General features: G+C 58.2%; 1 protein-coding gene across 1 annotated transcript; it reads right to left on the reverse strand.

Moving 5' to 3' along the window:
• Positions 1–194: 194 nt before the first annotated feature.
• SSU72 (SSU72 homolog, RNA polymerase II CTD phosphatase) lies at positions 195–25522 on the reverse strand. Its single transcript, XM_059134969.1, has 5 exons — positions 25349–25522; positions 16676–16819; positions 2897–3036; positions 2241–2359; positions 195–677 (listed from the first exon to the last, which is right to left on the reverse strand). The coding sequence occupies exons 1-5, from the start codon at positions 25426–25428 to the stop codon at positions 576–578; spliced, it is 585 nt and encodes a 194-aa protein (XP_058990952.1). The 5' UTR covers positions 25429–25522; the 3' UTR covers positions 195–575.
• Between the last annotated feature and the right edge of the window lie 353 nt (positions 25523–25875).

The raw sequence follows: 25875 nt of genomic DNA on the forward strand, positions 1-25875 counted from the left end.
AAGTTGGCTGCCCCGCAGGCAGTGCCCCCATACCCCGTGCCCGCCCCCCCAACCTCAGAAGCAGTCTGAGCTGCAGGGTCAGGCCCAGAGATCCCTCCAGAGGGACGTGTGCCAGGCCGGCAGGAGCAGGCCAGCCGGGGACTCCGGACAAAGCAAAGACGGCCAGCAACGCTGATTTATTGGACAACTGCAAGTTCTTTCCCAGCAAGACAGAGCCCATGGCTTTATTCGGGTTATTTGTACATTCCAGCAAGTTTGGGGGTGGAAGGGCAGGAACCACGAGAGCCACAAACGCAGGAGGGGATGTACTGGAAACCGTTGTTTACTGTTTTGGGTAAAGAAAAAAAACCTTTATAATCAACATCCCACCGGTAAGTACACGTGGGAAAGAAAAAACGTGATTGTTCTGAATCGCGCATTTGCGTCTCTGCGTTTCCTACGCACAGTCCGTGGGCACCACTGCCGCCGGCCGGCAGAGCACCTGAAGGTAAGATCGAGTATCAGGAAGGACAGGTATTGACAAAAGGCAGCTCAGAAAGATGGCTCCGGGAGGGCGGGCGGGCGCGGGCCAGCGGTCAGTAGAAGCAGACCGTGTGCAGGAAGGCTCTGCCGCTTTTCTCCTCGAACTCCTGGAGCAGCTCGTCGATCTCGTTCTCCATGTCCTCCGTGTGCTGAATCTGGGGAGAGCAGGCGGGCCGCCCTGAGCCCCGGCCCCACGCCCACCCCCGGCGCCCACCGAGCGGCCCCTCACCCGGCCCCGCGCACTCCTTCCCAGGCACCCCTGCCCTGGGCCTGCTGCAGCCGCAGCCCACCAGGGAAGGGAGGCCCGGGGCACCAGGACACAAACCGCGGGAGCGCACAGGCCTCCCACCCCCGCCGGGCAGAGGCGCAGCCACTTGCTCAAAGGCACGCCCCGCCGTAGCCTCCACGCACCAGCCGCCCCTCACGTCCCCTCCAAGTTGTGAGACCCACAAAGGTGTGCGGATGTGGTCAGGTGTCCCTGGTGGAGAACCACGGCCCTCGAGGAGCTCTGCAGCCAGTGGCCGGCTCCAGGCTGACTCAGGGCTGGCGTGGGCTGGCCTAAGTCTTGGCCTATAAGCAGTGCCTGTCTGAAGTGACAAGCAGCCCCTCTGGGACTCGTTTCTCGTCAGGGTGACCCAAATAGAAGTCACATGTGCAACTTCTGGGACATGTGCTCCTCTTCAGCCCTTTCTCGTGCGTAATGGCCAGAACATGGGCACAAGTGCTGGAGCTTCAGCAGCTATGCTGGGCCCTGAGGGATCTTGGGAACAGAAGCTGTGTGGAAAGCACCAGGAGAGGAGGACCCAGGTCCCTCCCGTGGCAAACCAGTCCAGGCCTGCGGGTCTCTGAACTTCTGGATAAGCCACTTGTTTCCCTCGCTTTTCTGTCAGAGCCGGCTGACTTAAATCAGATCTCACAGGCAGAACACAGGGCAAGGCGTATGGCTCTCTCCTTGGGTACGTTCTTTCGTCACATTTAAGAGAAAATGTTTTGTGGGCGCCTGGGTGGCTCAGAGGGTGAAGCCTCTGCCTTCGGCTCAGGTCATGATCTCAGGGTCCTGGGATCGAGCCCCGCATTGGGCTCTCTGCTCAGCGGGGAGCCTGCTTCCCCCTCTCTGCCTGCCTCTCTGTCTACTTGTGATCTCTCTCTCACTCTCTGTCAAATAAATAAATAAATAAATCTTTAAAAAAAAAAAAAAGAAAAAAAAAAAAGAGAGAAAATGTTTGCTCTGGGCACAGCCGCATAGCAGCAGCGACAAAGCCCCTATGATTTTCCACCCAAGGGAGGATGCCCAGGGCCACTCCGGGAAGGCCAAGGACCGGCAGGTCCCGAGGGTGAAGAGGAGGACAGGACCGCATCCAGGAAGCTCTGGGGGCCCTGGGCTCTGCTGGACCCGATCGGAGTCCTGGCAGGAGCTCTTGGCATGGACACGGCCAGGCACTGAGCTCCCACCAACTGCGCAACAAGCAGAAAGTTCTTAAGTGAAACCTGCGCGGCCGATGGGCAAACCGGCAGGCACATCGGCACTGACCTGGCTTTGGACACCTGAAAATAACCCGACATGAACATGAGCTGAGTCGCGTGACAGCCCCTTTCCTGGTAAAACCTGTGTGTCAGGAGGAGGTGGTCCTGGTATGTCTCTCCAGCACAGACTGCTCCCAGGGACCCCCGGTCAGGCCTGGGCCTGGTTCTGGGCCAGAGCAGAGCCGGACACTCACACACTGGCACAGCTCACAGATGAGGAACGCCCCCAGGGTGGCCTCTTCGTGGTTGTCCTGGATGTCCACGTTGATGACGTGCACCGGCTGGCAGGTCTCCTGCTCTCTGGAATTCAGATCTGCCGGGAACAGAGCACAGCGGTCAGAGGCCACAGGACCAGGGCACCTGCTCTACCTGTCCCTGGCCCAGGGGTGGTCAGCCAGGCCTGAGCGCCTCCAAGCCTGGTGGGGGTGATTCAAGGAGACCTGGGGACCGTCAAGCCCAACGCACCAGCCGCCTTCCCACGAGCAGCCAGGCTGCCCCGGGCTGGAGCACCCAACAGTGCGTTCACTAATGAGGGCCAGACCCCCAGTCTGGCTCCCTCGCTCTGCATGCGCCCTCCGTGTGTCCCAACACCCTAAAACCTGCACCGCGTGCTCAGACAACATGCAGGTGGTCTTGCACGGGTGGACATGACCGGCAGAGGGCCGCGCTCCCCCCTCCCCCGACCTCCATCCTCAGGCGGGCCAGGCAGGCTGGGGCGTCCTCATGAGGGCCCTGCCCGCCTTCGCCAGCCCTGGAAGCTGCTGTGTGTGCTGCTCAGGGCAGCCGCCGAGGCCGTGACGGGCGAAGCAGTGGCCCAGGCACGTGGGGCACAAGCGGTCTGAGGCCTTACCTTCCACCACCTGATCGTACACTCTCTCTTCACACGTGAGGATCAGATCGAACAGGTCTCTGCAGTTCTGGAACCTTTCCGGCCGCGGCTTGATCCTCTTATTTCTGTCCAACATATGTAAGATGCCGTTCTGCGTGTAGCTAAGTGCTGGAGTCAAGGGACTTTGGAAAGACTTCTCAAGTGCGGGACGCGCCAGCCCCCACCCCGTCCAGCTCGGCGCCAGCGTGCACCAGCCCAGCTGCCCCCCACCCCGGCAGGTGCACTGAAGCAACGGAGAGGTTGAGGCCGTTCTGGGGAATGGGCTGTCCTCTGGGACTCACAGGAGACGAGGCGGGCGGGGAGGCACCTGCCTTAAGCCCCGCAGACAGGCTGCAGCCTTCCAGCAGCCCCTTCTGGGAGGCAGAGGGCTGCTGTCTGCACGCTTCCTCGCCTTTCCTCAGCCTGCGGCTCTGACTCATCCTCGAGCGACTTAGTGACCACGCACAGAGCACAAGCTCTTCAGCAAAGACAAAGCCAATCCCCCCAAGTCTGGCTCAGTTACAGCAGTACCAGAAACATCTGGAAACCACCAAGAAAGGCAACTTCAGCCGCAAGAAGGGGGGAGAAGCCCCAGGTTAACTGGAAATAGTGAGCGGCCCAGAGCCTCCAGCGGCTGGAGTCCCTCAGAGCTAAGGGGACACACACGGGCCGTGCAGCAGGTGTGCGGCCCATCCCCCACAAGCCCAGTGACCAGGTCTATATTCAGGGCCCCGGGGTAGGGTTCACCACCCTCAAGAGACAGGGACAAAGGCCCTAAAGGGAGTTCCTGACAACTAGGGATAAGCATCTCGTTAATTCTATTTAAGAGAAGTACGCTACCTGAGAACTTCTGAGGGACACGTTTGATGGTTTCCCCAGATGTTCGATTATGACAACTTACTCAACCTCCCATCACTCAGAATACATTTCCTGCCTGTCCAGAGAGCGGGGGGCGCTTCCACAACGTCCCCAGCAGTCCGTGCAAGAGTTCTAAGCTGAAGAGGCGTGTCACTGTCAGCCAGGAGGTGCTTTTGTGTCCCATCCACTGTGCATCCCCGGGGTCCAGCCCATCCCCCCACAGCTGCACCCGGGGCAGCTGTGAGCCACGCACAGGCTGTGCGCCACGTCAGAGTCCAGCGTGAAGAGACGGCGTAGGGCAAGCCCTGTGTGGCCGCAGAGGGGACAGAGGCGGCCGGGGCAGGCGGGACAGCGCGCCCCTGCCGGCCGGAGGAAGACCACGAGTACCAGCGTCCCCAGGGGCGCGGTGCGGCTCTTGGTGAGGCCAGAAGGGCCGGCCGGCCACTAGGCACCCCACAGCAGCACCCCGGAGGCTCGCAGAACCGCCCCTCCCTTACTTAAGCCTCCGTGATTTATATGGAAGAGAAACAAACGAAACTGGGGTTCACGTCCTGAAAGAAAAGATGTCTGGCTCAGGGATCACACCCCAGCCCCCCGCAGTGGATGAGGAAAGCAGTGGCAGCGGCCCTTCTGGGCTACATCCTGGCCAACAGCAGTGAGGCGAGGCCCGGGGCGGGCTGGGCAGGAAGTGCACGAGCCGGGAGCCCTTGCCCATGAACCCACAAACCCACCAGCTGCTCCCAGTCACAGGGCCCCGGAGCTCCCCCAGGAACCACGCGAGGGCAGGGAGATGCCCCACCACACACAGGCCCGGACCTGGCTGCCCGTGTTTGGCGAATGGCCCGCCGACTCCCAGAAGCAGAGCAGCAGGCCCGAGACTCAGTGGCAGGCCACAGCCTCCCGAGAAAGGGGCTCCCTTGACTGGCCTGGAAAACTGGGTTCCTACATGGTTGGGGGCAAAGACGTGGCATGCAGGCAGGCACTCCCTCTCCCCAGCACCGACTGAAAGTGCCCTGGGAATGATTGGGGAGGCGCTCCTAGTGAAGCTTCAGCCTCCACACGAACCCCGAGATAGTTCCAGAAGGTCGAGGGGATGGGGACGAAGCCACAGTCCCGCACTCTGACTCCTGCACGCCTCGGGGTGAGGCCCCCCGCCCCCTCGAGCTCGCGTCGCCCTCTCCCAGCCCCTGGCCTTCAGAAGGCGCGTCTTCACGGCTCTCCGCTGTAACCGGTGAAGGCGGCCTGTGAGCCCGTCCGCCTGACCCCCTGCCCAGCAGCGAGGCCGGCACAGCTCAGGGGCGCTTGGAGGGTGGGAGGGCCCCGGCAGGGACCTGGTGCTGTGTCACACCGAGGAGGCGTGGAGAGACCATCTTGAAACACTCTGAGGTCTCAACTCAGACCACCAGTGAGCGCGCGCTCCTTAAGGACGGTCACCTAAGTGCCAGCGTGTGGGCCCGAATGCACCCCGGGCAGACATGCGGGCATCTTGAGAGAAGCGGGAACCAGGCAGGACACCCAGTAGCCACAGGCAACCTGTATTCTCTGCAAAACTGGAACGCAAATGGGAAACCCAAGTCCCGAGCAGCGGAGACGGATGGGGCCTCGGGCCTGCGGGCGGCCTCGCCGGCACAGCCGGGGGCCCGGGGCCCAGAGGCCAGGCTAGCGGGTGCTTCAAAAAGCCGCCCTTCCGGGACCCTGCACATCTGTCCTCCCGCAGAGCTGCTCTAACCCTGACAGCCGAGGCACGCGGCTCTAGTTCGGATTCAGGGCAACTGTGCCAACACCAGGTTTAACTTCAACCCTGATATTCTCCTCAGCCCAAGACACAGAGGCTTAGCCAGACGTTTTCATCTTTAAAGCCACGTCGCATCTGGTGGACACGGACGCTGGGGCCCCAGAGAAAGGCCCTCAGCGCAGGGCCTGGGCCGTGGAGCCTGCCACCGGCAGAGCCCGGGCTCAAAGCGGAGACATTTCCGCGAAGGATGCAGGGAAGACGGAGGCCTGAGCTGAGGAACAAGGGACAAGAACCGACGGGCCATTTCCGAGCGAGGGAAAGGCGTCGACAGAAGCCCAAATGACGGACCAGAGGCTCGCTCTCCCAAGGCCAGGGGTTCACCACCGGAGCCCCCCATCCCCCCTGAGCCACGAGGCAGGGATCTGCTGCCGCACCCCCGCCCCGCACTCCTCCCCCTCCCGGGGCCTCTGCCCGGGCTGGCCAGACAGAGGCTCTTGCCAAGGACAGGTGAGCACAGGTCAAGTCTCATTTCCTCACAAGTGTCCCCAGCCGAACACAAGACCAACCTGGGGGAGACAGGCTTGGGACACTGAGGGCAGAAGTAGGGTCCCTAAGCAGAAACAACCGTAGCCGGAGACAGGCTCCCAGCGAGGTGGTACTTGGGCACTAAAGGAGCTTTGGGACCAAGATCCTCACAGCGCCCACAGATCGGGGCAGGGGCACAGGCCCCAAGTCTTCCCGCTCTGCAGCCAGGGGACCCCAGAGCTTCATCTTGGGGTGGGGCCTGGGTTCCCTGTACACCCGCCGCGTGGTCAACATGCTGCTGGCAGCCGCACGCGGCCCTGGCTGGACCAGATGCGGCTCACGTGTCCCGTGCAGATGGCGTCTACCTCCGAGATGCGGGGCAAACCGCCCCAAGGACATGCAGGCTGGGTACCAACACCTACTGTCCCCAAACGCTGCCATGCCTAATTCAGGTCCTTCCACTTTCTGGCTCTGGATGTGACCCAAATCCCTGTGGCTGAGGCTCCCCAAGAGTGGGCCACACCCAGAGGCCGGTTCGTCTTCTCAATTCCCTATAATCTAGTTTGACCTCCGGAAGCACAGACACAAGACGAGAACTCTTACGCAGGACCCAAGAGCCCTCCGGGGGGGGGGGGGGATCCAAGGGCAGTTCAGCTCAGAAATGCCCAAGCGCCAGCCGCCCGCCCTGTGGGCCAGGTCCCCGCCGCCACTGCTGCAGGACACAGCTGCGGGGTGCGCGATGCCGAGGAAGAGGGCCGCACCCCAGGAGAACTGGAGTGTCTGACAGCCCCCCAAAGGCTCAAGGACAAAACACAGCATCCAGGTAAGCAGGCCGTGCGCTCAGGAAGCCCAGGGCAATCTCCCATTCCCAAAGCCGTAATGAAGGGCAACTCCCCGGCCTCGGAAATCTGAGCCCCGAGTCAGGAGCCTTCCCTTCTGCTGGGCACAAGGGTCTACACCCCCTCCTGCCCCCTGGGCCTCCCTCTGGAGTGTGCAACACGTGAGGGGCGGGGCAGGTGTCCAAGGAGCCCCCCTCGGCAGGGAACTGGGTCTCCCCACCCCATCTCAGGAATGATTCAAGTATTTAGTTCAAATCTCAGGGTTATATAGTGGCAACACTTCTGCCTTCACTTCAGATCAGCAACGAGGCGTGAATGGGGCAGCCCCAGAGCCCGCGCATTCAGCGGACACATGGGCTGGTGCCCTCCCTGACCCCCAGCCCACAGAGCGGGGCCGGACAGTCTGCTGGGGGCCACACCGTAAAGTGGTGCCAGGCCCCACACGCAGGGCCAGATGCCATGTGCCTCCCCCCTCCGCCCCCACCAAAGCCCCGTGTCACGGAGAATCTGTTAGAACAAAAGCTCCGGGGTTTCACTGAAGGCCTCTTTTAAAACACAACCCCAAGAGCCACAGGCAGCGGCCTCCGGAGGAAGCCGGACAGGCACCTGCCTGCCTCCACGCAGACCTTTCAGGGCCATTTCCTGTTAGTCAGACGGCCATGGCCCCCGACAGAACAGCGAGGACCGCACTGGATCCTGCAGACGCACGCGTGAACTCGGGGAACCGCCGAATTGCATACTCGGCACCTCCCGGAGGACACAGGCCCCGAGAGCCTGCCAGGAAAGGCCGACAGCGCCATTTTTAGGGACAAGTGTTACTTACGTGAGAATATAAAGAGCGCTGGGAAAACAGGCCCTGGGTTAGCACATTCAGAGTGCGGGGCCCAGAGCCCCCCAGCCCCCCACCTGCGCCGCGCGGTGTGAACGCTCCCAGTGGGGACCCGGGCCTGGGAGGCGCGGCCTGCAGGCAGCAGGGGCCAAGAGCAGGCCCGCAGAGGCAGAGGCGCCCACGACCACATAGAGTCACACAGTAGCAGCAAAGTCGCTTCCACGGGGCTGGAATCGCAGAGAACGTGCCGGGAAGAAAACATTTGCGTTTGTAATCACGCTGTGCACGCCAGGGACAGCAGCCCCAGCCTCAGCCGCAGCTCCCAGGGCACAGCATCGCCCAGAGCCGCTGCGGACACCCGCCCCCCCGCCTCGCCGGGGTCAGTTCCAGTCCTGGCGGGGTTGTGGGGTGGTGGGCTGGACGTGGGAAGACGCTGATCTGCCTGACCCGGCACTTGGCGAGCTGTGCTGCTTGGAACAGACGTTTCTGGGAGGGGCTGTCCCCCCCTCCCCGCGAGGCCAACTGCCCCTCGCGCAACACGGCCGCCCCCCTCCGACCCCTGCACCGACCATCAGCAGTGGCGGGAGGGTGAGGCTACCGCATTTCTTCAAAGGAAACACCCACCTCTGAATGGGGTTTGAAAGTACTGGCTGGAGGACCCTTCATGCTGGGGGACACCAGGAGGTGGGGGCAGTGAGGTCAAAGTTCAGGACCTCCTCTAAGGCTCCCCCAGCTTTAGTGAGAGCGAGGGTCTCATTCCTGGCCCCTGAACGTCGGCCTGATGTGAACAGGCGACAAGGGTCAGCACAGTGCCCTGTCTAGTACATTGTAGGAGACTTAAATAATACAACTAGCGGACGACCACTTGTCCAAACCAGGAAAAACACTGCATTCATTTAAATTTGAGAGAACGTTCACAAAAACACTTCAAGTAACTTGGCTAGATAAATAAAATTACAGTGGGGGAATTATTTTTAGTCCTTGTGTGTGCGTGTGTTTGAAGCAGCTCTATGCCCAACGTGGGGCTCGCAGTCTCGACCCTGAGCTCGAGAGTCACAAGCTCTGCCCACGGAGCCAGCCGGGCACCCCCTTGGTCTTTGTTTCAAAGACACACACACCCACCCCCAGATGTTTAATTTTATCAAAATTTTAACCTCAAAACAAAAAGCTGACACTGAAGATGAATAATTTTAGTGAAGGTGATCTTAATTTTTAACTTTTTAAAGAAAAAGCTTTAAAATTACGACTTAGTCTGCAACTCCATGTCTTTTCTACATAAATGGTTCAAGACTGGACGACATCCCCAGCCTCCCGTGGGGAAGAAGGCTGAGCCCAGCAGCAGGGGACGGACGTGCCGGATGGCCGCGCTGGACACCGTCTGCCACCAGAAGGCAGCATTCTGCGGGCTGGGAATGGTCTGCGACGCCGCAGACGCCCGCGTGGCGGCAACACGGCACAAGGGAACAAATAAAACGGACCTCGCTCCCCACTGAAACTCTAACCACCTGAGTGGTTTAGAGAAACAGAGCTGTCTCACCATGAAAGAACATTAAGAAAGAAAAGAGAGGCAAACCAAAAGCAGGACCAGGGCACAGTAACCAGACAAAGCCCGGGCTGCCCGCCCGCCCCCAGAGATCGGCTCCCACGCTGTCCCAACAACGCATTTTGCACAACAAACTGTCTGGCTCACGGGGAGGGTGAGGAGCCCATCCAAGGGGCCAACGGTCCCTGTAAAACCGCCCCCCCGCCCCCCACAGCACTCTTCACAGGGACCAGCCGGAGCAGCCAGAGCCACAGGCCTCCAAGAACAGGCCGCGGGGAAAACAGCCATGGCCAAGGCAGAGTGGTCGGCGAGGTTCACCGTCAGCAGAAACCCGAGCTGAGCAGAGGCCACGGGAGAGAAGGGCGTCCCTAAGTGTCTTCCAACTGGAGCGCACCCAGAACTGCGTGAACCAGGAACTGGCAGCGGCTTTTCATCATAAAGACCTCAAAACCTTACTCTTGGGGTAATGCGATGCCCAGTGTGCCCCGAGCGAGGCTGGGACAGGAGCCGCTGCCGTCGAGGAAGAGCATGTGGCTCAGATGGGCTCTGGGGCCAGGGCAGGAACCAGGCCACCCTGAAGGTGCTGAGGACAGTTCTCTCCCACTTTTCCGAACGTGTGTCCCTCACGCTCCTTGTTTCAGGGGTCACACACCCACTGGGAGCCCCTCCTGGACAGAGGGTCCGAGGGCATCTGCTGACGACACAGCATGGGCAGGACGGCGCCCTGATGTCATGCCCACACCCCCAAACGCAGGAGTCTGTTCCAAGGTGGACACACCTGGAAAAGCGTCTCCGTTTGGGGTGCCCTCAGTCACACTCTGCCCCCCAGGCTGGTGGGCGAGCTGTGCCTGTCGTAAGGGCCGCCGGGACTCAAGCCCACACCTCCTGCTCAACCCAGTCTTCGCCTCCCGCACGTCCTCCTGGGTCAGGGCCGGGGAAGAGGGCGCACTCCCACCCGCCCCTCGACCCACCCCTCCGAGGTCATGACAGCTCCCGTGATTTCCACCATCCGGGGCCTACTCCCTGCCACAGGCCGCAGCAACTCCAAGTTTAGATTCAGGGGAGAAAGGCCCAAGGAGACCGCACGTGTGAATCTCGGAGAAGCCAAGTAAAGGGGCGCACGCAGGAAGACCGGGCCACTCCTCACCTGCTCGGATCCAGGAGACACCCCTCAGGCGCGCTCTCAGGGTGAAGCACCAGAGTGTGGAAGCAAGAGGTTTCTTACGGCTGCTCTTACGTCAGCCAACGGTGAGGCTCGAGTGCGCCCAGTGGCCTCCCCACACTGCGCACATCTGGTCTCCACAGGCCTCACAGTGGCCAGCGGGACCCGGCAGCTCTGCCCATCCCCCTTCCTCCCTGTCCTGAGAGGCGCCGGAGGACAGCTGGAGAGGCCAAGCCCCGCGCTGCAGGGAGTGGGCGGGTCGGGGGCCACCCTGGGCTGTCGCCGGGCTTCACAAGAACACAATGGCGGCCCACCAGCCATCAGAGGCAGGACTGGGACCCAGTGGGCGGGAGCCTCTGACAGAGCCCTTGGCACACTTCGGCCGAGTGAGAAAGGCAGACAGCTCCGAGGCCGGGATCTTCTGGAAGGGCTGTGGGGACAGCCGGACTCCTAGACCACACTCTGAGAACCACCACACAAAAAGCTTTTGAGCTGGAACTTCCTTATATTAAAAGTTAGTTCATTTTGGAAATCAAAGCGGTTTCTGCAAAGCAGGGAGGCTGCACTAACAAGACGCTGGGAACCCCTGGAGGAAATTTCCACGCCAGCTCCAGAGCCCCGGGCCCCCAACCTAACTGCTGCCCCGCGGCGAGGCCTGGGGGCAAGGAGACCTTCCGGTCTAGAGTCCTCCTCGCGCCATCCGTGGGGTTATTAGGCCATGGGAAACCACAGGTGTGACCCACGTGACGTAACCCTCTCCCAACACACCTGGCGTCAGCATCTCACCTGCCGTGGGCTGGGAACACCACGTCTGTTCCCGGCCCTGGGCGAGCTCCGGAAGCCGTGGGTGAGGTCAGCGTGGCTCTGTTACGCCCAGACGCGCAAGTGACCCCTGGCAGCCACCAGCCAACCGTCTGTGTCCAACGTCTGGCCTCTCCCTAGAGGAGACGTGATGGTGGCTCTTCTGCCTCTCTGGAGTAGTGTAAGGTCATGATTTGTATTTTAAGCACAAGTGCTTTCCTAAAACCTGAAAGCTTAAAAATCAGCAAAACTAGATCAGAGTTTCTCTAGAAATCAGTGTTTAGCTAGGAACACACTCTGTTAAATAAACACTGTTTTCAAAAACTACTTAAAAACATAGCTGCCAACCAGCGTGCAGTGAGGGAAGGTCCCATACAGCGAGGCAAGGGGCGGGGCCAAGCCCCTCCAGCTCGGGAGCCCGCTGGGGGCAGGGAGCAAGAGCTCTGGGAACGTTCCCATGATGGGACCAGCGGCCCTGGCAGCTCCTTCCACCCCCGCCGAGCACAGTGGGGGACGGCCCGCTGAGCTTGAAACAGGGGCCCAGGCGGGCCTGAACAAAAGGAAAAGACCAGTGGCCCTACTGCAGAACAACAGGACCTCGGGGAGGACAGAACTCTGAGCTTGTGTCCACTGGCCTCGGACTCAGGACAGAGGTCAGGAGACTGTGGGGACCCAGCAATCTCAGAATTCATTTTTATTTTTAGCTTTTACCCCAACACAAGAAAAACAGCACCCTGAAGACCTGGGTACACATACAGCGGACCCTTGAACAACACTGGGGGGAGGGGCGCCCCCGCAGGCAAAGATCCAAGTGTGACTGACTCTCCAAAACCTAGACCAGACAGCCCACTGGCGCCCCGAAACTCACTGGTTACACCAGCCTCACACTGAGAGTCTGTCTACACCACACAGTGTTCCAGGAGTCAGGTAAGCTAGAAAAACAGCGTTAAGGAAATCACAAGAAGAGACGTTTACAGGATGGTGCCGGGTCATCAGACGGCTCTGCTACCAGGCCTCGTGTCACCCGGGCCAAGTGCACACGGCTGCCCGAAGCCTCAAAGACAGCGCAGCCGGAGGAGGACAGTGAGAGTGTGGCCGAAAAAACCGAACCCACGGGCGCCTGGCTGGCTCAGTGGGTTAAAGCCTCTGCCTTCGGCTCAGGTCATGACCCCAGAGTCCTGGGATCGAGCCCCGCATCGGGCTCTCTGCTCAGCGGGGAGTCTGCTTCCCTTCCCTCTCTCTCTGCCTGCTTGTGATCTCTGTCAAATAAATAAATAAAATCTTAAAAAAAAAAAAAAAAAGCCAAACTCCTAAGGTGAGTACACAAGATGGAGAAAAATTAGAAAAACGTGCTGGATACAGGCTCAAAGCCAGTGTCTCCCGACTGTGCACAAAGCCAGGATCCCGGAGAGTGTTCGTTCTACTTGGGTTTCCCATCGGGGTTTAGGAGCAACTGTCTCTTCTCGTATTAAAAATGCCACTATTGGGTGCCTGGGTGGCTCAGTGGGTTAAGCCGCTGCCTTCGGCTCAGGTCATGATCTCAGGGTCCTGGGATCGAGTCCCGCATCGGGCTCTCTGCTCGGCAGGGAGTCTGCTTCCTCCTCTCTCTCTCTCTGCCTGCCTCTCTGCCTACTTGTGATCTCTCTCTGTCAAATAAATAAATAAAAATCTTTAAAAAAAAAAAAAAAAAATAAAAAAAAAAATAAAAATAAAAATGCCACTATTATTTACACAGTTACTGTTTAAGACAAATGATTTTTAGTGATTTTGTAGTTCTCACAGCGATGATCTACTGCAAGGTTTCAAACGGGCTCCCCAGAACACCTCACAAAGGCATGGCAGCCCTCCCCGTGGAGACCCCCAATGGGGCCCAGCGATCCTGGGAGTGCGGTCCCCGACGGGCCCTTCAGATGCGAAGGAACTGTGGTCTCGTTTCAGCGAGACTGTCCAGGCGGGCTGAGGGTTCAGCTGCAGACCCCACTCCCTCAGCAAGGGGAGCCCGGTCTGCTGGAGCCTGCACCCAGCTCCACCACTCTGCTCCAGCCCACAGGGCACGGTTAAGGCTGCTCCGTATTCAAAATAACTCCAAGGCAAAGAAAGAAAAAAGGAAGGTTAAAATAAATCACATTAAAAAGTAAGACAGCCTGGCCCTCGCCAGCACACGGGTGAGCCTCAAACACGCTGGGGGAACCCACTCCAGGGCCCTGCATGCAGGAAAGTCGAGGAGCCCCCAGGCACAGAAGGGGGTGCGGGGGAACAGGCACGAAGAGGGGCCCGTGATAGAACGAGCCCTGGGTGTGGCGGCAGGCAAAGAACCACTGGATTTCACCTCTGAGACTAATGATCCACTATGTTAACTAATTAAATTTAAATGAGATTTGAAAATGTGCTAAAATCTGCCGTGGTGATGGCTGCTCAACCCTGAGGCACAGCAGCGCCCACCGGCCGCACTTCGCCGGCCACGTGCACTCTCTCCCAACAGCGCTCTTCTGGGACCCTCACTAGCGAGAAAGCGGACGTTTCTGGTGGTCTGCAGAGGGTCAGGCCAACAGGGATTCCCAGTATTACCGGCAGATAATCCCCACAGGGAACTGGTAACCAGCCCAGTCTAGCCTCACTAACTAGTTGAGAGTTAGTTTAACGAGGTTTCTGTCCCAACTTGCGTCCCTGGCCTCCGCGTGCTCCCAGGGGCAGGTCCTGCAGGGACAGAGGACCAGTGCCTGGCCCTCCACCCCCTGGGGCCACCCTGCCCACAGATGGAGAGCCACAGGGAAAACCACCTACAAACAGCCAGAGCTTCAGAAATAAGGAGCTTCCGCACTAACAGGACCGTGGGCCAAGACGTACTGAGAGCTCAACGTCAGGGTCCTGCATTGAGCCCCCAGCGCCCTGTGCACGCACACATAGGGGAGCCCAGCCCCCAGCCACTCCACCTCACCTCCCGGCTCTGCCAGTCAGGTACCACTTTCCTCCTGTGACGTCACGCTCGCCCTTGAGCAACTTGCTGAATGTCCTGTCTCATCCACGGTTTACATCCTAAAACCATCGCTTCCCCAGAAGCCCCAGTATTTGCGGTGACAGACCTGGCTTCTGGTGCTTCCTCCACTTCTTGTATCGGATGCCGATGCCGAAGCGACCCAAACAGCAGCCCCTCCCCCACCCCCATCAGTAGTCAGGCAGTCCCCTCCTGTCCTCAGAGCACCTCCCAAACCAGGTGTGGGACCCTCAACACACAGCTGAACACCGCTGCCTCCCTCCCTGTTGCGTTCATACGGGGAAGGCCTGTGCCCCCAAACCCAGGGTCCTGCCAGTGTGCACACCAACCCATCCCCCCTCCCCGGGAGCAGATGCCCCTTCTTTACTGGTCCAGGGATGTACTTGGCACCCTTCCTAGAAGACAGAAATCCCACCCAAGTGAAGTCAATAAGCTGACAAAGGTATCTCTCTTCCAGAGCCTCGTGAGGGGCACTCAAAAGGGGCGGTCCGTGAAGGTGACCTTCCTACGCAGGGTCTCAGGAGGCAAATACTGCTGGTGACCGTGGAAACAGCCATGACCCCCAACCACCACACCTTTCCCATGATGCAGCAAAGGCACACGTGTGCGGATGCCTCCTGGACGGGATGCTCTATGGGGAGACCGTGCATCTGCACGAAGACAACCCACAGGGAGATTCTGAATTCGGAGCAGCTGGTCCTGCTCCTTCATTCAGAACTGCTAAGACGCGCACACCAACCCTCCTACTCCAAATCCCTCTCATTCCCGTCCTCTTAAAACATGGTAAAGTGCTGCCCACTCCTAGAAACAGAGCAACCATGGTCAGCTCCAATGCAGAGGCCTCATCTGTAATAATTAAGGAAGTATGCACGTTATTTTCTGTTTTGGTTTCTCTGAGTACAAGAGCTTAAAAATGAATGGCGTTGGCTGGAAACCTTCAAATACAGACGTGGTCTCGAGGGAAGCTTCACGACACGTGGAGAGTTCACACACAGGAAACCTGGAGGTACGGTCACGGTGTCTCTAGGATAAGGCGGCTAGTGCTCACTTCTCGAGGCTCAGGGGCTGCTCTCAACACAAAAGAGAATTTCAGGGCGAACAGCCTTTCTGGGCCTCGGGGTAAGCCAGAGCCCGCCCCCGGCCCCCGGCCCGAGGGCGTGAGCAGCGCACCAGGCACTGTGACACGGAGACCAGGACGCAGCCCACCGGGGATGCACAGGGTCTTCTCCCCGGTGCAGGCTCTGCCGCTTATGAGAAAGGGGGGGCACCCAGGACTTCCCAGAAGGACCTCGGGTCAGCTGCACCACGAGTCCTGCACTCCCGCCTCCCAGACAGCCCCACACGCCCACGACGGCACTCTGCCTCAGCGCCCGACAGCTTTCTCACTGTAGCCGAGGGCGGTGAGCACTGAGCCAGACGGAGCAACTGTCTGGGTCCAGTTTTACATTTTGCTAGCGTGACCTTTGGGGCCACACTCCGTGCTAAGTAATGTACAGATTTACAGAAAACATCTGTAATTTATTAAAAATTACAAGAGCACCAACATGAGAACAGACTCTTCTCTCTGGTGCCTATGTTCCTTTCACCTGGTGTATGTCTGGGTTCCATCCCGAGAACCGGAGAGCCCGTATTGTACCAAGGCAGGCCCAGAAGTTCTCTAGTACACGTGATCATGAAGTGCCCCGGGCAAAGGCCAGGCAGCAATGGTCTCAACCACTACACAGCCTGACGCCACGTTCATAATGAAAAACACCTTTCATAGGGTGCTGGGGGGGCTCAGTTGGTTAAGCATCTGACTCTTGGGTTTGGCCTTGGGTCGTGATCTCAGGGTTTTGAGACTGAGCCCCTCACTGGGCTCGGCACCCAGTGCGGAGTCTGCTTGTGATTCCCTCTCCTCCTCCTCCTGCCCCCCTCACTGTGTGCGTGCTCTCTCCCAACATGAGCAATAATAAAACAAACCTTCCTTTCACATGCGTCTTAACTAGCAGATCCAGTCTGTTCTGCCTCTTCCTGAAATGAAGTTCTCTCAAGTTATGTGCTTCTAAAATGCTTCCTTTGGTAGCAGACATGGCAGAGAGGAGCGAGGCTGCCTGTCTACCCGGGTCGAGCGCACACTGTGCTCCCGTGTGCGTACGCACACCCGCCTGCGGAGCGGAGCAGCGGGCAGCCCTGCAGCGGGCAAATCCACTCCGCTCTGTGGCTCCTGCCTTCCTCGCCTCTGCTGCCCTGGCCGACGTTACACCAGAACCCGCCCTCGACCTTGTCAACATGGGCTCCACGTCTGCTTCGGCAGGCCCCACGCGTCCCCCTGCACACCGCATGTGCCGTGTGACTCCGCACCATACCCCGAGGCAGCCGCTAGGTACCTGCATCACAGACAGCCCTAGACTGGAGGCCAGAGCGACACCCACGTCAGAGGACACCTGCCAGAGGCAAGCACGCGGGGTTTTTAAAAGGGCGACCCACTGGGATACAGTTCTTTGTCCTTCCTAAGGAGATCATTGTACATCTGATCATATGTAGTTTTGAAATCATAAACATTTGGCTTGTCGGGTGCTGGTCCTGGGAGCTTCACGTGTGTTCCTGTTCCGAAGGACCGGACGCTGAATCCCCGTTTGCTGAAACACACAAAGAGAGAACAAAATCACAGTTGGATTAAGACACAAAATTCTAAAGCCAAGGAATACAGAATGGAAAATGGACAGAATGAGTAACTGCTGATACTACAGACATGTTTTTAAATTCTAAACTTTCAGCATTTTATTCACAAATTTTTAAAAATCCTGTAGCAGCATAAGGGCACCTGGGTGCTCAGTCGCTGGGCATCTGCCTTCAGCTCAGGTCATGACCACAGCGTCCTGGGATGGGGCGCCTGCGTCTCCCTCTCCCGCTTCCCCTGCTTGTGCCTCTCTCTCATGGTCTCTCTCTCTGCCAAATAAATAAATAAATCTTTTAAAAAAAATCCTATAGCACACTGGGGCATCCGAGTGGTCGCATGGTTGAGCGTCTAACTCTTGGTGTCGGCTCAGGTCATGTCTTGGGGCCGTGGGACCCAGGCCTGCATCGGGATCTGCGCTCTGCGGGGAGCTGGCACGACATCCTCTCTCCCTCGGCACCAACCCCCACTCACATGCACGCAGGGCCCTCTAAGAAAGAGAGTCTTTAAAAAAATTCTACAGCTTGTTACACCAAAACTGGATGAAACCAATTGAGACAGAAGACAAAGGGTTGCCGGCGCCACTACAGGGTGGCCGAGAGCACCACAGCTGCTCACCGCATCCCCCCAGACCCTCTCTGGCCATCGGAGGCCCCACGGACGCGCGCAGTGAGGGAAGCTCCTCCAGAGTGTAGCCGACCGCCGCCCGGACCGCCTTGCAGGGTTCAGGCTCCCAGGACCCCCTCGTGTGTGACTCCTACGACTCTCCCACAGACTTGACCGCACGCACCACACAGGGAGCGCCACGTGTCGGGCCGCCGACATCCTGTAGGCCAGGGCTCGCCAGGAATCCAGAACTCAGGGCCCAGGGGTGCCAGGCCCATGGGCGCCTCCCCACAGTCTCTTCCATCGTCACATCGGCCACGAGGCTCAAGAACAAACAGCTCCCAAGCTGTGCCGACTCCGGTAACCTGGAGTCCCTGGGAAGGGACGGACCGAATGCGTCTCCTGACAAGCCTGGGGGAAGCCCGTGAGTGAGGCCCTGCACCGCAGCAAACGTCACCTGACCTCCCGGGCGTCGCCACTAATAACCCCTCGGGTCAGCTGCGGTCACGGGCACCGAGGAGAACACAGAGCCGTGAGCCAACACGTCACCGCACGGTTGAGAACTGCCCGGAACAAGCAGCTTGCGTTTCAGGCTCCAAGCCGTTCTCCCCAAAGTGTCCCAGAGCCATGCGTCCACCGCGCCAGCAGCTTACCGGCTGCTGAAATGTGGAAGCCACCCGTCGCTGAGGGGCGAAGAGGACTTACTGCTGAGACTAGCTACGGGCAGCATAACCCCCCTGAAGCCGACCCTCAGGTCTCCGTGGAGTTTACTGTGCGCCTCATGGACACACATGGAAAAGCCGGGTGCCCAGAAGTGGCACAAGTGTCCCGGACCCTGGTAAGCCGACACCACCGACCACTTCCCTTGTGTGCAGGAGTGGGTTTACTTTGAGGGCACTCGGCCATTCACACACCCAACACCTGTATGTCAAGGCACAGCCTCTCCAGCAGGCAAGGGAAAGGAGGGGTGCACTATGAAACCCGCAGAAGTAAGACCCCCAAGGACAGGACTCCCGCTTCAAAACCTAAAAACCACCACCACCGTCACTGTGGCAGACTTGCCATCCCATTTTGATTCAGCGACGTTTCCTGGGGCTTACTGCGTGCCGGGATACAATATGAACAAAACAGATCCAACGCTCTCTCCTTCGACATTTGGGGGCCGGCAGGCGGGGGTACAACAAAGCAGGGAAAACACCCAGCACACAGGACAGCGAGAAGACAGCGATGGAGGAAGCCAGGGGGCAGGAGCAGCGCCCGCTCGTGGGGAAGTGGGCAACGGGACAGAGCACCTCAGAGCCTTTCACAGCACACACCCCACGATGCAGACCCTGGACGGGGCCCCGCAGTGCTTCAGGCCGGGGTAGGGGAGACAGGCCACCGGAAAGCTACCCACAGGGCTCCCGGGAGGCTCCAGACGGGAGAGCCCCTGGTGCAGGGACTCACATCCCCCCTCCCGCTGGAGCGGCCCGAGACGGAACAGCCGGGTGATGGCACTCTCTTCTACGCGTCTTGTCACAGGAGGGTCTGAGGCTTGCATTAGCTGTCCAGATGGGAGGAGTCTCCACTTTTAGTCTATCCACATCCGTAACAGCAGATCGTCCCAAAGATAACCCAGCCCCACACCCCACCTAGCCTAACCAGGCTTCCGAGGGGGGACTGCGGAGCTGCAAATGGACAGGTGGGACTCAGAATGAAGGCGGCCTCCCCCCACCATGAGAAACAGTCCGGGCTCGCTGTCACTTCTCTCCCGACTTTCTGAAACGGCAGTCAAGTGTATTCAAAAATAAAAATGAAGTGCAGTTTGTTCTTCCCCCAACAGAATGTTCCCAAGTGGCAAAGAGGCTAATTAGCAACAGAAGTGCTGTTTCTTCGAAGCTGATGCAGCCGGCAGAGCGGCCCATCTTGCGCTGTGCGACATGTAGTGCGACACCGGTCTTACATAAAGCAGTGACGCTAAAAAAAAATTCCCGACAACCTAAAGGCTCAACGTCGTCACAGATGCCAACAAATCCATCATAAAGAACCTATCACAGAGAAGGTCAAGTTTTGGGAAAGACAACGATTTCCACTGCTATCCCTATGGCTACCCGTAAAATGATGTTCAAACGAACCCCGAGGACCGCAAGCGAACACCAGATTAACAGCACGGGCTACGCGACGTTTGTTTTCCACAGCGAGATTGTTCATCAATTTCAAGCGTTTCTTTGGCCAAGACTGGAATCCTAGAGCCACGGCCAACCTTCAGCAGGCACACTCTGACTCTAAGTAGGGCACGACGCGCTCCCAGTCCCAGGTCACCTTCCCTACAGGCACGTCACCCGCTGCTATCAGCCCGACGTCTAGCCCGTGATGACCTCATGCCCACGGGCCAGCTGACTGCTCGCCTGCAGCCGCACCGCCCGGCGCCCGCAAGATGAGCGCCCCGGCAAAACCCAGGTCCTCGCCCGCTAAATGTGCGCTATAAGCGCGTCTCAGTAAACATTTCCCAGGGTTCACACCGTGTTACCCTCCCACAAGGTCAACAACAAAGCGGAGCAGCGAGGCCTGAGATCCTGGTGTCCCGCGGTGACAAGTGCACCTCACATTCAGGGCCCGTCGGCACCCCCGCTCACATGTCCCTCCCTCCCCGGCTGCTCTTCCTCAACCTTGGCTTTTTGCTGGCCACCCTGCTCTGCTGGTTGCTGCCAGCCTGTCCAGTGTCCCCCCACCCACCCACCCAGGCACAGCAGAGCAGGCCCTTGAGATCTGGCACTTGGGAGGGTCCAGCAACAACCAACCACGAGTGTGCTGCTTTCCTGCCCTAACCCCCCGTGGCCCCAAGCAAGGATGTGTCACTAACACGGGTGAAACTGCTGAGCTATCTTCCCTGCTCCGGGCTCTCCCCGTTCTCATCTGTAAAAGACTGGAGATGCAGGAGAAGGTTTTAGCTGTGGGAGCGGTTACCTACTGGGTCTACCCAGTTCTGAACCCATGTTTACACGAAAACTGCCTTTTCTCCAACCATCCTCCTCACGTTAGCTCTGCCTCCTGAAGATTAAAAAAAAGAAAACAATGCAGTCCCTTAAAGCCTAGGAAGGCAAATGGGTTCCTCTGTAGACACCTTTTTCTGCATTCCCTGCCTTTCTTTGAAAGTCACGATTTCTAACCCTTCCACCTTCCTAAACAGTCCCCAGTTTATTTTTTTCAAGGGTCCAGAACCAAAATACCAGAAGAGGTAGGCAGAGAGGCTGCAGAGCGCAGCTGACTACCCCTCCCCCTGGTAAAGGCAAGAGATTTCTGGAAATGGGTCCAAGATCAGGGAGGAAGTTTCGCACCATGAACAGGGGTGCTCCTGCGACACAACCACAGGCAGCCCCAGACTTGGTCCCATCTGGGAGAGAACGTTCAATTTTGCCCCAGTTCCGGTGTGGCGGGGAGCCCACATGCTCTGGTGATGATCTGAGAGCCCCACCCCAAACTGGGGAACCATGGGACCTTAGCGGGTTCTGCTGCCTCCCCTCACCTTGGGCCCTTCTTCAGCCCATGCTTTATCCATCTGGAGTCTCAGTGCTGTTACTCATCATAACCAGAGTCCTTTTTGTCCAAATCCTTACTGTCCCTCATGAGCGAGGGCTTCCTGTTCTGGGCACTGCCTCTTCACATGTGTTAAACACAGACATCTAAGGACTGCAAGGATGTAATCAAATGGCATTAAGAAAGCACCTGGCGGGGCACCTGGGTGGCTCAGTGGGTTAAGCCTCTGCCTTCGGCTCAGGTCATGATCTCGGGGTCCTGGGATCGAGCCCCACATCGGGCTCTCTACTCTGCAGGGAGCCTGCTTCCTCCTCTCTCTCTGCCTGCCTCTCTGCCTGCTTGTGATCTCTGTCTGTCAAATAAATAAATAAAATCTTTAAAAAAAAAAAAAAAAAAAAACCAGGAAGAAAGCACCTGGCATGGAGCACCTGGGCGGCTCACCTGTTAAGTGTCTGCCTTTGGCTCAGGTCATGATCCCAGGGTCCTGAGATCAAGCCCCCCATCAGGCTCCCTGCTCGGCAGGGAGTCTGCTTCTCCCTCTCCCACTCCCCCTGCTTGTGTTCCCTCTCTCTCTGTCAAATAAATAAAATCTCAAAAACAGAAAGAAAGAAAAGAAAAAAAAAAAAAAAAAAAAAAAAAGAAAAGAAAGCACCTGGCAGAGAGAGTTCAAGAGACTGACCCTCAACCTGGCTTTTCGTTTGCAGTCTCTTTGCTCCTGCTCCCTAAATCACACTGCCTTAAGACTGAAAACAGACCCGAGAACTCAGTTCAGCAGTATGCAGAAGTCTGTCTTACAACATTTGTTTTGAATGGCTAGACTAAGAGGACTTCTAAGAATCAACATGCCCCTTAACATCTAGATCGTTCTGAACAAAAAAATAATCAGCTCCAAAGGGAACTCTCGGTCTACAGCATACAAAGAACAGAAAGAGGCGTCCGCGGAAAACGCTCCTGCAGACCCTAGAGCTCCCACAGCTGGTGCCTGAAACGTCTCAAACGATCAAAAATAATCGCCCCAGGGAACACGGATATATACGTGAGAAAGAGGTGTCTGTGTGTGTGTATACACGATATATCGTGATATATGATATACGTACCAACATCTGTTACCATTTGTATTTGGCTTGTCAGAAAACAGAGACGATGTGCAATGGGGCTGTAATAGCACATAAAGTAAAACAGGGTCTCACTAGTAAAACTAGCCCCTGTGCGGGCTCACTTAACTGCGTTTCTCCCAGTATTTATTTCAGATTTCCTGTTTCACAACACCTTCTGTAGGGCCCTGACGTTCTTAAGGTCTCAGGCGGTTCCTCTGTAGGTACCTTTAAAAACCACCACATCAAGTTCTTAGAAATGCGTTTAAACGCTGTAAAATCCAAAAAGAACTAAAGCCATGAATAATTGTGAAAAGTGAAAGACATGGGAAGTCGTTCTATCTTAATAGCAATTTCAAAACTAAAGGAGGGCAAGATCCTCTTTTGCCCCAGCAGCATGAAAAAATGAAAATAATGCCCAGACTGAGAAAACAGGAGTTGTATAAATAGATTATTTTCTGGAAGGTAGTCTGGCAAAATACAGGAAAACATGAAATATGCCTACTATTTTTTTTTTTAAAGATTTTATTTATTTATGGGGTGCCTGGGTGGCTCAGTGGGTTAAGCCTCTGCCTTCGGCTCAGGTCATGATCCCAGGGTTCTGGGATCAGGCCCCACATCAGGCTCTCTACCCAGCAGGGAGCCTGCTTCTCCCTCTGTCTGCCTGCCTCTCTGCCTACTTCTGTTTACTTGTGATTTCTGTCAAATAAATAAATAAATAATCTTTTTTAAAAAAAAGATTTTATTTATTTATTTGACAGACAGAGATCACAAGTAGGCAGAGAGGCAGGCAGAGAGAGGAGGAAGCAGGCTCCCTGCTGAGCCGAGAGCCCAATGCGGGACTCGATCCCAGGACTCTGAGATCATGACCTGAGCGGAAGGCAGAGGCTTTAACTCACTGAGTCACCCAGGGGCCCCAAAATATGCCTGCTTTTTGAGTCAGCTATTCTACGCCTAGGAATTCATCCAAAGAAACAATCAGAAAACTGTGCAAATGTATTTATATGGCACAAGGATGTTGACATTTTAAGAATGAAAGATAAAAAGCAGCTAAAATGTCTACTAACCCGGGGTTGGCTACAAAATTAACTGCTCCACAGAATTCCTCTGGATTACTTTTCCTAATTTTGTAACCACTGCCATTGCTCAATATGAATAAATGTATTCAAATTCAATACAACAAAATAACCGCCCAAATCGAACATTATGTGAAGAGAAATGATAAAACACTGTACTCTTCCTTCCGTGTATGTGCACACAGGACACACCCAGAAGGTGCCGCACCGATCCTGCGAGGACCTGCGCTGGCCTCCATCTTCAGTGTATTCTGTTTGCAAAGAGATCTTCTTCCAAGTAACACTATTTCTTTCTTTCTTTCTTTCTTTCTTTCTTTCTTTTTTTAAGATTTTATTTATTTATTTGACAGAGATCACAAGTAGGCAGAGAGGCAGGCAGAGAGAGAGAGGAGGAAGCAGGCTCCCCGCTGAGCAGAGAGCCCGATGTGGGGCTCGATCCCAGGACCCCGAGATTATGACCTGAGCCGAAGGCAGAGGCTTAACCCTCTGAGCCACCCAGGCGCCCAGTAACACTATTTTCTAACAGATGAAAACATCCCCCACATATAAGTATTTTAGCAATTAAAGATTCAGGTCTAAGTCAACATCACATTCATGAGCTCAAAAATCTAGATTACCCTGGGGTGCCTGGGGGGCTCAGTCATTAAGTTTCTGCCTTCGGCTCAGGTCATGGTCCCAGGGTCCTGGGATCGAGCCCCCGCATCCGGCTCGCTGCTCAGCGGGGAGCCTGCTTATGCCTCTCTCTGCCTGCCTGTGATCTCTGTCAAATAAATAAACTGTTTTAAAAATAATAATAATAATACAGATTACCCTAAACTTACGTTTGGAGTCTATTTTTGAAACAAATTTGAAACACAGTAAAACGGGTCCAAGCACACCTAGACTTCTGACTTGGCGACCGCGGGAGGCTCTCCCGCACCCCGCTTCCACAGGAGACCCGCTGCTGCGCCGGCTACCACCGCTCTGAACTGCACAAGGACCTGTCGTCCTGCAGGGATCGTCTTGGGCAAGTTTCATGACAAAACTACCGGCCGTTTAAAAAGAAAACAACAAAACAATTTGCCTTTCGTGGCGTTGAGCTGACATCTGTTAGGCAGCCAGCCAGACCCGCACCACGGGGCCGGCCCGATCCCTCCTCTAACGGAGAACGTTCACGTTCATTTCCTTGAGCGACTTCCCAGGAGCGTCAACCTTATGTTCTCTCCCTTGAATTCACCGAACTTGAAAGGCCTGTCAAGTTCATACGAGCACTTTCTGGCTTTAGAACCAGCCCGCGACGGTACAGGGTTCTGCTCAGAAACGACCTTCACAACCAAGTGTCCGGCTCAACAGCTCCCATCCGGACGCCGGAGACCGCGAACACGGCGGGCGGCGCGGGGCGGCCGAGCGGAGAGGACGCTCCTGGGCAGCCGCCCTGCACCGCGACGCGGGCGGGAGGAAGGCAGGAGAGCACGCGCAGGAACCCCAAGCTCTCCAGGTTACTGGGGAAGGTGGCCACGGAGGCGGCGGCGCGGCTGTCCCGCGCCGGGGACACGCCGGGAAGAGGCTTTCCGCAGCCCAGCGGTCAGCGTCACGGCCCGCGGGCCTCGAGGGGGTACGCGCTGCCCTGCACACCCGCCGCCGGCAGCGCGGGGACCCGGCAGCGCGGACACCGACCCCAGAAGCGCAAAGCCGAAGCCCCGTGTGGCCCGGAAACGCGCGGCTGGCGGCTCTGGGCGCGGAGGGCGGTCGGCCCCGGACGCGGCCCCGGACGCGGCCCCGGACGCGGCCCCGGACGCGAACGCGGAGCCACCCCCACGGCGTTAACACAGCGGGCCGTGCCCGGGTTCGGGGTGCGGCTTGCGGCGGGGCCCGGGAGCGGCCACGCGGGGCGCACCCCGTCGCGGGACGCCACCGCCTCGCCGACGCGAGCCCGGGGCCGGCTCTCCCGGGCGGGCCGCCCGCTCCAGCGGCACCGACGCGCGGGCCCGGCGGCTGCCCCGGGAGCTCGGAGCCTCCGGGCTCAGAACCCGAAACCGCGCGCGGGCGGCCGAGCCCTGGGGGCTCCTCGCTGCGCGCGGCCCCGGGGCCGACGAGCCCGGCGCGGCCCGCCCGGCGTCCGGCCTGAGGGAGCGCGGAGCCGCCGGGCACGGGCCGGGCAGGACGCGGGGCCGCAGGGACGCCGGCGGGGGCGCGGGGCCAGGGCGGAGCCCGCTCTACCTGAGGATGTTGTGCGCCTCCATGCTCCGGTTCTGGTTGCTCGAGCACACCACCGCCACCCGCAGCGGCGACGACGGCATAGCGGCGGCCGCAGCGACCGCGACGCAGGCGCTCCGGGACGCCCACCGGCCGCGGCGCCTCCGCGCGAGCAATATGGCGGCCGCGGCGCCCGGAAGTCATGACGCCACGCGGCGGCGCCGGCGACGTAGCGCGTCGGGACGTGGGCGCGGGCGTGGGCGCGGCGGCCCGGCGGCCCGGCGGCCCACCCGCGCCGTCCCACAGCGCCCGGGCGCGAGGGCAGGGAGGCCTCGCGGGCGAGCGCCGAGCCCACAGCCAGCGCGCCGCAGCGCCCGGAGTGCCCGGCAGAAGCCCGAGCTCCTCACAGGGACCGCGCTCGGCCCTGAGCTCGGCGCTGGCGGGCTACGTCATAAAACCCGGCCGCCGTCGCCAGGAGTGACGTAGGCCGCGCCGTCGCCCAGGACGCGTCCGACGTGCGGCCGTCGTCGACAGGAGTGACGCGCGCGCGC

This window comes from Mustela lutreola, chromosome 10 (assembly GCF_030435805.1).
Source record: "Mustela lutreola isolate mMusLut2 chromosome 10, mMusLut2.pri, whole genome shotgun sequence".
Lineage (NCBI taxonomy): Eukaryota > Metazoa > Chordata > Mammalia > Carnivora > Mustelidae > Mustela > Mustela lutreola.